The 12,119-nt window shown below is 36.9% G+C and overlaps 1 protein-coding gene across 1 annotated transcript in view; it reads right to left on the bottom strand.

Annotated features, from left to right (window-relative positions):
• The window catches only part of ZSWIM6 (zinc finger SWIM-type containing 6), a 161,993-nt gene that overhangs the window by 36,131 nt on the left and 113,743 nt on the right, over positions 1-12,119 (bottom strand). Inside the window, 1 exon segment of the mRNA XM_024193184.1 lies at positions 315-494. Within this exon segment, the coding sequence (XP_024048952.1) occupies positions 315-494 (180 nt within the window).

Here is a 12,119-nt window from a genome sequence, read left to right as displayed (position 1 = left end):
ATGGAGCATAGATAAGACTACATTTTTATAAAACAAACAAAAGAGTTGGAAACATTTAGGATGACTCGGTCTTGAAATATTTTATTTAGTAAATGCATTTGAACACACATCAACACACACACATCCCTTGCTCAACTATCGTTACAAAAATGTATTCATCCTCCCTTCACTTGATACTTTACTTGTCCATACCAACTCCCACTCCCAAAAGATAGAAAGTTATTTGTCCCAGAAAAGAAAGTAAAATTTTGCAGGGATATATTAATATATAGGTTATAGCATATGTTACAATTAGTGCATCTATTCAGACTCACCTTGGTTAGCATTTGCACCCTGAGGCAAAGCATTGGTTAAATTGGGCAGCTCGTTTCCATGGTTTCCATCTTCCCAGGGACAAACATCCACACTGTTCCATTTTTTCAGCTGTTTTAGCCAACTGGCCTTCTGCTCCAACTTGCAGTGGGGATTTAAGACTATACACATCCAAAGAGCACCTGATTTAAAAAAATTGCTCAATTATCTTTTCTATTAAAAGACCAACAGCCAATGACTAATTTTAAAAACCTATGGAGTTTTACCAGATGGTATTTTTATATTATCATGTTTTTCCCCTGCAAAGCCACACTGTTCGCCTCCAAGTGTGGTCTAATACTAGCAGACCATGAGTTCCTGACTCAGCATCGTGGGGTTAATGTGGCCTTTTTCAACCATCCCAAATAACTTAATTAGAATATACAATCTTTCTATTGAAACTGAACATATAAAAAGATAAAGTGGGACTTCATATGAAGCACTACAAAATCTAAAGCCTCCACTCTATAGTTTGTCAGAAAGGTATATCAGTTTAAAAGTGAAAAGAGAAAGAATCCACACCCAAGTTACAAAACTCAACCACCCATCCTTTTAATTCTGACACAGGAAGCAAGTGCATCAGTTTAAAAACAACACAAAAAAGAAAAATGTAGAAGAAACAGAATTATATTTGCTATATAATTATTTCCCAGTTTTACATTACAATAAAATATTTTGAAATAGAATTAAATATATTAAACACAAGTATACATAAACTGTACACATATACCTCCACATCCTCAGAACTTATCAAAACCTATCCAAAGAACTGTAATTCACTCTCAAAATCATTTTCAAATCACATTTGGATTTGAGAGATTTAATATTCAGTCAAGACTGCAGCACTTTTTAATACAAAGATTTATTTTTACTGCCATTATTTCAGTAATTAGGTTAAACTGTAAAATCTGTTTTACATTCTCTCTTTACACAACTCAAAGAGAAAGCTGATTTGTGCTGACATTTCACACATACCGTCAGTTCAGAATCTGACTCCCTGACACTGCGTAACAGGGCATCCACAAATACTTCAGGGTCTGTGGCAACAATTTTCAAATGGAAACATTTTTCTCTGTATCAGCTGTCTCTTTACCACTGTGAACTTTGACAGCAGCATGAAGACGTGCTATTTAGCAACACTTCGTTTGTTCATTAAGGATGTACTTTACACACTATAGGAGATTTGCAGAAGTGCCTAAAAACTGCATGACAGATGCCCAGAAACAAGAATAATAATGCAGCTGGATCACCTAAGGTGGTTAAACTCTAGTAGCCAAATAATAGCTTGCTAACTAAGAAAGTAAAAGGTATACCTGGAACACAGGCCATCATACAACATTGATTCCTAGAAGTAACTTAGCATTCTGGTATCCTACACACCATGGTATGGGAGCGTATTCTTAAGTACCACTCCATGATGAGCCAGGGGAAACTTAAACCTTACAGGATAAAGCCCTCAAAGTCCTCAGATGCTGGTGTGGAAATGGGGGCAGGGAAGTGTACAAAAAAAAAAAAAAATCTGCGAGACACCACAAAATAAGACAGGGTGCAGCAAAGGATAGAAGATGATGTCACTAGAATAGCGTAGGCGATTATTTGGAACGGTTAAACACACTAAAGGAATCTGTTTTAGAAGATGAAACTTGCAGAAATGTATAAAAGAAAAAAAACTCTGAATCTGGAAGTCAAGAACTCTTTCCCCTACGGCCCTTTTAAATCAACTCTTACAATTTCCTTTAGACACTCTGTGCAGTGGTTTAAACATATTGCAACCCTCCTAAGCCAAGTAAAATTGAAGAATTTCACTGATTATTTTTACTATTAAGCACCAATGTGCTCAGCGCTGGCCCAAAACATACAATGAAGATGGTCCTTGCAATCTCCAAGATAAAAGAGGAAACAGTGAGGAATGACTAACTGATTTATTAATTATTTCCTTCAGTAGTACTTATGAGCACTGAAGAGCATGACAATGCAACCCTCTGTATTAAAAAGAGACTAATACAACTTAACACATTGTAACTGGATTTCCAATGATTCTAGAATAGCAGCTAAATAAACCAAGGTCAAGCACAAAATTTTAACTGTATTTGATGACTATTTTAAATTATTCAGCAAGGCAAAATATACAGCACTGAGAATTACAGAATGTCCCACTACAAAACTGATTTATGGTATGTAGGAATGCATAAAACAATCAAAACCAGTCAATGAAAAGCAGAGAAATGTCAAAAGAGTTAGTGAAGGCCTACCATGCATATACTACACTTAATAGGAGGAGGAGGGGCAGAATCTCAAAATATTTAATTTCAAGCATCTACTTTAATTTCAAGAGGGCAACTGTGTTGTGAGTTTAATTATATCAGTAGCTGTATTCTCAGAAAGCCAAGCTATTTGGTGTAAGTTAAACACAAGGATTAATTCTTATATTAAGACCTTTACACAGAAATCCATGTGTCACACCAAATAGAGGTTATATTATGTAATTTGATTAAGTCCCACGTACAGAACGGAACTCCCCCATGTGCCACTTAAAATGTTAACTCCCACTGACATCAATGAGATGTGTGTGTTTGTAAAGTCTGCAGGATTGGGCCTTCACACTACTTTCAAGGTTAAGTGATGCCCTTCTGGAGGAGTGAGAGAAGGAATTCCCCATTTGGAAGAGAGTTGAGCATGGAGAGCCTGAGGTTCCACATCCAAAGCGTGTCATTTTGGGGGAGGAAGTATAATGCCAGTGACCCCATTCCTCACCCCAGCAATTTTTTTTTTTTTTTTAAGTGCATGTATGGTGTGTGTGGGGCGGCGGATGAGGGGGAAATGTGCCTGGGTGGGGCAGAGTTTCTACCTCCCTGTTTTTTGGGGGCAGTTGCTCCATGCTAGGTATTTGAAATTCACTGCTTCCTGTCCTTTAACACTCTACTGCAGCAAGCTTCTAAGAAGGGAGATGTTTGGTCATACCCACTATTCACCCACCAGCCAAATGGAAGAAGCCAGGAAGCCGTTCTTCCTATTTCACAGCAGCAGCTGGTCTACCTCTTGCTGCTGCTGCAGTAGACAAGCTCTAGGGGGCATCCTTTTAGATATCAAAGCAAAGCACAGGCTTATTCTGGTTTTGAACAAGGGGGTTCTTGGAAGCTCCCAGCTACCTTCTGCCTAATCGCTCCCATATGGGGCAATTACCTGTAATAAGCAGTGATTATGGCCAGTAAGGATCAAGTAAAAATTAAGGACAACTACCTTTTGTGAGGAAACTTATCTTATCCCATCCCAGACTCAGGAAAAAAACTAACTTTTAATTAAGAGAATCTCAGAGGACTTCTCAAACTTGAAGATTGCTGTACACCAAAGAGTCTGTACTAAAAAGAGCACTCCTGTACTCCAAAAAGGATATTCCCAATATGAAGAGAAGTTCACCAGCTTGACATAATGAAATCCAGCTACCAACATGACCCACAACATAAACAATTGCCCCAATAAAGACAAAGAAACCCTGGTCAGAATATATAGTATTAGAAATGGACACAACTGAACACTCAATACAGCTGCCATATTTTTCACCCAAAACTTTGGAGGCATTTTGATCCAGGCTAGAGTCCCTCTCATACAGGCCCAAACAGACACCCCAAATCCATACACTACTGAACAAAAAGTAAAGTTTGGATTCAGATTCTGGACTGCGTCCCACCTCTTTCCAATATGAAAATCCTCAAAGTGCAAAGGCAAAATATCACAAACCAATATGCAAATTTCATTTTTCCCTGAAGATAATTGGATGATAAGTCATGCTGTGACTGCAATTTGATATTAATTTCACAAGGGAACAAATACTAAAACTGTCACATCTCAGTGAGGAATTGTCTATTCTGGTTCCACAATAATCCTCTTGACCTGAATAAAGCTAGCTTTGCCTCAACAGACCTTTGGTTCAAACAGCATATCTTCAGAGATGTATCGCTGTCATTTGTCTCCAGTACATCTCATCCCATAGAAAAATGTATTTTATCACTGTTCTCCATAGTATGTGGTTTCCCCATACATATAGCCAAAGATTAGCATAGCTAAATTCTCTCAATAGACACCCTGCCCCAGAACCAAGGCTGTAGAAAGGGACAGTGTGTCCATGCTGACTCAGGATTTAAACAAGTAGAAAATAGCATTATTAAAGTGCTCAGTTCCTGTAACAGTAGGTGCTGTAATAATTACACACTCACAGTATGCATGTATTCATAAACCATAAAAAAAAAAGAACAAGGAATGTATACAGACTCTCCTTAGAGATTAAGTATTACACAGTTCCCATAAATTCCATTACATTTCACCCTTTCCCCAACAACTGGAAAAACCCCATCTAATTTTACTGTGTGGAAACAAGACGAGAAATTGAAGGTTCAGCCTACAATTCAAGACTGATTATATTAGTCAAAAGAAATCTGCTTTCTCTAAAAGTAGGATGATGCCCTGTCAATGATGGTATATAGCTAAGCTTGTGTCAGCATTTTCACAATAACCATTTTCAGTGGTTTATAACACTGCTGTAATAGGTTGCTACAGGCTGAAACTTGGTATAAGGCTTTAGCCTGGTGGAATTTTGTATTAAAATGTTTATTTAAATCAATTCTCTCATTTGCAAAATTAAAATATGCATTGTATCTGCATACAAGTTGCTGTTTATAGACTTACAAAGTTTTTATGCTAGCATAACTCAAACTTTCATTTAAGTACCAAATTTCAAAAGCAGTCAACTCCGTTAGATTACAAGAGAGTAGCGACATTTAGTATTTTCACTGTTAATTGCCTGGATCAGTTTTCTTTGGTTAAGAGTGGCTATTGCACAGTGGGATTATGTCAGCCACATTGCGTCACCATTTGCTTCATACATGTCATCATACCTCATTTGGTCCTATGTGATTCTATTGTGGAAGTATTGTTTTAGAACATTTAGGTGTTATATATCTGCCATGTGGATGTTTAAAAAAAACTGAACTCATTAGCCTTTTTATATGTTAAAAGCTTTAGAGTCAAAAGTGGCTGTTAAGATAGGGAAAATGTTTAGATGTTTCGCAATCTAAAATGACTATACAGCATTATATAAACTTTATAATCCAAACTTCTATATAAACACATAATACCTGCTGCATTGGAACAGCAAGCAGGCAGTTAGCAAAATAATAGAAGAAAGTCAAGTGTGTACTACTCCCCCATCCTCAAGGGCAAATCCCCCACAGTCACTGGTAAAACCACCTCCTTCCTACATGCAATAAGAGGTCTCCATTAGAACAAAAATTATTCAGAAGCCCCACTGGAGAATGATCCAATTAAACAGTTGTTTTTATAGAACAGTGAAGATGGAGAGTATTGTATTGAAGGGCTTACTCTATCATAAGAACCCCAAGGAGAAGTACTCGCAGTATTCAGTCAAATTGGAGTAGCAATTTTATTCATAAAAACAATTCCTTAATGCACTCTGGTTTTTCTACAGAGCCTTCAGAAAGAACCTGCAATGGGTGTTGTGTTTCATGGAGAACAGAATGTTTCATTTTGCTCTAATTCATTCTATTACTGAATTAAACTTTGATGTATTGGTCTTGACAAGTGCTTCATGCTGATTGTATTGTGTATGATAGTATAATCACTCCCCATGCATTTCACACTAGCTGGCTGATTAATGCAATAGATTACCTGCAGCATTGATACCTTCTGCACACTAAAATCTGTATGTGTGTTAGGGGGAGCATAGGTGTACCATAAGGGGGCAAAATGAACAGATTTCTAGTTCCTTTAACTTACTTCCTTCTCTCCCAAGACTGTTACATTAAAAAACCAACATTTCCAATGTCATGGGAGCAAGTGTGTTCTAGTGCAGAGAAATGGGAATCGGAATTCTATACTCAGCTCTGTTACTCACTCATTGACCCTTGCACAAGTCACTGAACTGTTCTGTGCATATATAAAGTAGGTTTAATACTGACTTTCACTCCAGCCTCAATTTCAGTGTCCTCAAATTTTAATATATTAAGAAGATGAAAACAAAATGCATCTCAAGTCCTCTTTTTTTTTAGTCCTTTGTTCTATCATCCCTTACCAAATTATACCTAGTTTAGTCTCTTAGCCTGCAAACTACTGTGACTGCGTGGAGCCCCACTGACTAAGCCAATGGGGTTCTGCACAGGTGCTGGGGTCCACTCAAGCAAAGCAGTTTTCAAGATCAGGACTACAGATTGTCATCTCCTCAGGACATAAACTAGTTACGTCCATCAAATCTCAATTAAGGGCCATACTTCTGATTCCTTACAAATAATTATTCATTTTCATCATTAATACAACAAGAGGAATAATTTTATCTACAGAGCTGGAAGAAAATACCAGGTGTTTTCAAAGAAACCCACTGATTTACTTTCCTAGCATTCATGATAGTTTATTTTGAATGTTTGGAAATAAAAGGTAACAGCATTGTTAATACTAGAGCAAACAAATGGGTATTAAAACTTTCACTAAACTGCTCATGGCTGTTTTTAAAATATATACTTTAATTATTCCCATAATAAATTCAAATAATTACTTATGTCACAGTTAAGTTGTGAACAGAAAATGGGACTCTTGTTCTGACAAAGCATAGACTAAATATTTCTTCTGAACAGTTTAACAATTACAAATAAAATTTTAAGAACCACAACATGCTTGCAGATCATTTTCAAAATGAAAAAGGATGAAATTAGATAAATTGTTCACCATGAATATATCATCCAGCTCTACTGCACTACCTCACAGGGACGTTAAACAACTCAATTTTTTCTACAGCATTTCAACTTTCTTGAGATGAGAGGGACAAGGGGTTTGACCATAAGAACTGAAAGGGAGTTATTGCTGAAATAAAGGACCCTTTTTGAAAATATATTCCCATTAAAGAAAGATAAGTACACTCAAATAAAATCACTAGGATGCATGGAGGGCGAGGACAGGAAAAACAGCAGGATAACCAGCATTATGCTTACATAACTGAAACACACCACCACACATTCACATAGGCCTCATCTATGGCAACATGTAGAGTACAGACACTACAGCTGTAGCTATACACTGCAGTGAAAGGCAGGCTGTATCGACACTTGTCACTGTGGTGTGCAGCTACTGGAAGCAGCGAAAGGCTCTGGTAGACAGGAGACAGCAGGACACGACACTGCTCAAAATAGCAGTGTAGACATGGGGGCACTGCTTGGGCACGTACAGAGAGCCAGGCAGGGTATGTACCCTAGGGTTCAGGTGGGAAGGGCACTCTACTCACCTAAGCAGTGCCTCAAAGTCTACACTGCTATTTATACCCATGATAGCTGGGTGTGCCGTGTCTGTACTCTACACTCTGCCATAAGTGTAGATATACCTATAGATTATAAAGCCATAAGTGACCACTGTGATCATCGTGGCTGTTCTGCATAAAACACAGGACCTTAGAACTTCCCTGAATTAATTTCCATTTGAACTAAAGTATAGCTTTCAGAAAAGCATCCAATCTATTTAAAAATTGCCAGTGATGGAGAATCCACCACAACCCTTGGTCATTTCTTCCAATGGTTAAAAATGCATTACCTTATTTCTAGTCAGAATTTGTCTAGGTTCAGCTTCCAGCCATTGGATCTTGTTATACCTTTATCTGTTAAATTATCAAATTTCTCTTCTCTGTGAAGGTATTATAGACTGTGTGATCAAGTCACTCCTTCACCGTCTCTTTGAGCTCCTGGAATATCGCTACAAGGCATGTTTTCTACTCCTTTAATCATTCTCATGGCCCTTCTCTGAGCCCTTTCAAATTTATTTATATTCTTCTTCAATTGTGTACGTGAGAACTGGGCATGGCATTCCAGTAGCTGTCATGGGATGGGATTCCAGTACCCTTCAACAAGAAGGGACCTGAATAAAATCACTAGGGCCCAATCGCTTGGATCCTAGAATATTAAAACTCACTGAAGTTGCAACCACTCCATAGTAGGGTGACCAGATGTCCCGATGTTAGGGGCTTTGTCTTACATAGGCAATTATCTCCTCCCTCCCCCCCAAAAAAGTCCTGATTTTTCACACTTGCTATCTGATCACCCTACTCCATAGGCATGTATAATCTACTTTCTCTGGCATTTACTGGGGTAATATCAGAAGATTAGATGTTAGCTCATGTTATTTAGCTCATGTTATTCTTATGTTTTAAAAAAAAGGGAAAGTGTGCTCTATAAAATATAGGTCAGCAACTAATTTCAGTCACAAGTCAAATTCTGTACTTAATTATGGAAGCATTGGTCATGGTCTCAGAGAAGGATGAAATTAGTCTTTCACTTGAAGCAGGGATTCAACCACTTAGTTATAAAAAGGAGTATTACAGCATATCCTCAAAATTACAGCGCTTACTCTGAGTACACTATGAATTTTCAGGAAAATTTACAAGTTAATCAGTTAATTTGTTTAGGAATTAAAAGTATTTTAAAATGGGTTTCTGAAGAAATTTAGTACCCACCATCTAGCTTTTTTGTTAGGTCCTGAATAATCTTAATGGAACACAGACTCTGATCTTCCCAAATAGCAAATTAATAAATAAACCATTCACAGAAATCTTGCACATTGACTAAATTTCAATAATGTTGTTCATGGTAACAAATGGTAGGTTTTGCCATTATTTTTCATAACTGAAAGCTGCTTCTTCAGCAGGGTCTGACAAATGCTGTTCTATTACAGAAAACCGAAAGAACCAAACTCCTATTGTCTTAATAGAACTGCGGCCATAAATGCCCTCAGTTAAGATGCCCTCTTTCAAGATAGTCACTGCTTTCCGTTATTCCCAATGAAAGTGAGAGGAAACTGGTCTCTGGAAATATGGGTGTCCTTCATCTTTCTCAAGGCCATCTAGGCTTCACTCCCAATGGGAGCAATAGGAGACAGCAGCCATTTTGAAAGAAGACAGTTATTCACAGAATTCTCTGTATTAGCACATTATTTATCACCCTCTGCTGAAGAAGAATTTTTTAGTTATGATGAACTCAAGCAAAACATTATCATTAATCTTAGAATTTTTGAGAACCATGTGCTGCACCAGACATAAGCAACAGAAAGAGGAAAAGTAAGAAGTGATGTTCTGACTTCTACAGTTCACTGAAGTGGAGAGAAACTTGCCAGTTCATTCTGTCTGCTTTGGTCTGCTCCAGAGCAAGGTAAAGCATCCATAATGTACTGGTGAACGTGTTGCTAAAAGTTTTTAAAAAATTAAAAATTAAGATTGATATTATATTTTACTCACTTAAGATACAACCCACACAGCAACATTTTGTGTTTTTTATTTAGTGTTTATATATGAACTTTTTAAATTAGAGAGTCTCTTATCTGGGAACTACCTATGTTAAACTGGAATTAAAAGTTAATGCATATCACTAATTAAGGGCAAAAAACATCACAGGCATGTTAAAATTACATCCATTGCCCCCTAAAATAAAAGCATTCCAAACCCAGGAAACTCAAGGTATGATTAAACTTAGAGAAATCTAAACATGTTAAGGCAAGGAAAAGTATAGCTAGGGAACCCAAACAGCCATCCTGTAGTTACAGGAGACAATCTGAAAAATCTAAAAATGAGTGTCTGAAAATCAGTTTAAGCTGAAGCTTCAAAACACTTGTTAGTGCCACAAACCCCTGATTTAACAGCAGTCAGTGTGAACATAAAATATATATGAATTGGATAACAAAACAGCAGAAGCAAAAGGTCACAATGAAGAGAAGTTTCACACACAACTGAGATTCTGTGTAGAGCCACTGCTGTTCAATTTCTCATAAAAGCAGTCATCCAAAGCTATGCCTTTCAAGTGGCAAAATTTGTTTATGACACTAAAGTCAGAAATAGTTAGTTTAGTACCTTAAACAGCATAAATCAATCTAAGACACATTTATACATGTTAGCGTAATATTCTGTGAAATGGCTGATATAATTTAATGGAAGTGCATATAACGTGCAGACTTTTTTTTATCCAAAAATCACAAAACAACCAATTTAATGGTGGGTAACGTCTGCAACATACTAACAGTGAAAAGGGATTCATGAATTCATGTTAGCACTTTGTTCAATTGCAGCTAAGAGCGGCCAAAAGGATACTATGCTGTATCAAATACTGCATTATAAATAAGAGAAAGGAAGCAACACCAATGTAAAAGGTCAAGAGAAGATGATGAGCTGAGTATAGTATAAGGCACCTGACCACCTTAGGAATGTATGAATTTCAGTGTCTACTTTCAAGTGCTTAAATTTAGTTGCCTAAATACATACTTAGGCACCTAATTAAAAGTATCCTTAGTTTCCAAAGGTGCTGGGCACTTACAACGCTTATGGACTTCAAAGGATGTAAATGTCAACAGGAGCTTCAGATGCCCTGCACCTTTGGAAAAATAAAGTCACTTAATTCAGTGCCTAAATAAGGACTTAGGCAACTAAATTTAGGCACTCAGATTTGAAAATTATGGCCTACATCCGTCCATTTTAACAATACTATGAAATACATGGGGGAAAGGGAATCTTTCTGCAGTGTACATGTACCTTAACAAAACAGAAAAAAAAAATATAAAAAAAGATGATGATAATAGTGACTATTTTAATATGCAGCTGCAGAAAAACAAAAACTGGAATGACTATTTAGCCATGGTAAATCTTGTTCATGGTAGCATTTAAATAGTTGCTAAATTTGGGGTCAGGAAGGAATTTCTCTTGGGGCATATTGGCAGGAACCTTAGCTGTTTTGTCTTATTCTGAAGTACTGAGCAGAGGTCATCTGTTTGAAATAGGTGGCATGCCCCGTACAATTTATTTTCTGTAATTGCAAAGTGAAGAGCCACTAAAGGCCTTCCTATCTTCTACTTCAAGATTTCTATTTAGTTTAGGTTAAAAAAACCCAACTTGATATGTCCTAGATTAGAATACAAAAATTCTCTCAGAATACATGAAAGTAGTTTCAAAGACAGGAAAACGTTATTTAACACCTTGAAAAAATTGTTTCCCCAGAGTAAAATAGTAACTAAATCCTAATTAATTACAACCTCTAACGATCGTGTGTTTAAATTAAATTTCAGATTGGGAGGATAAATTTACTCAAAAAAATAAGAATTTGAAAAGGATCATTAAAAAGCACAAATATGTTGTAACAATTCTCCACGTGATCTGAATTTGTACAAGATTTTTAACTTCAAGTCAGCAAGTTTTCCTAATCGTTCAGAATATAAAAATAATATATTATGTACCTCTATGGTTGAGAAAATTGACATAAGAATATTAACAGAATGTTAATATGAATACAATTTAGCTTAACTACAGCATATCAAAGTTTTAAACAATCTCAACCCGTCTTGAGCATACAATAGCAGTTTCCACAAGTAAAAATTCATTTAAGGGCTAATCCATTAGGTAAGGAGACAACAAAGCTCTTGCCACACAAGAGATACATGTGCAGGAGCAGCCCTTCCACTAGGTACGATCAAAGAGATTTCAGAGGTGTCTCCCAGGAAGGCTTTATATTGTTGTAGGACTCAGTGACATCACAAGAGTGCTCCATATTTAGCAATATTAGTCAATGGAGAGTGGTTGAACTGGGTAGGTGAGTGTGGGACTAATACAACAAGAATTTGAGAGCACCCCCTATTCCTGCTGATGTCAATGAGAACTGAGGGCATTCAAAGAGTACCTCAAAGGTTAGAGCTATAGTATGGAAAAGGCAAATCCGAGTAAGTAAAATCTCAGCATCTTAAAT

This window comes from Terrapene carolina, unplaced genomic scaffold (assembly GCF_002925995.2).
Source record: "Terrapene carolina triunguis isolate 2854851 unplaced genomic scaffold, T_m_triunguis-2.0 Scaffold69, whole genome shotgun sequence".
Lineage (NCBI taxonomy): Eukaryota > Metazoa > Chordata > Testudines > Emydidae > Terrapene > Terrapene triunguis.
This window is presented reverse-complemented; position numbering and strand designations above follow the sequence as displayed.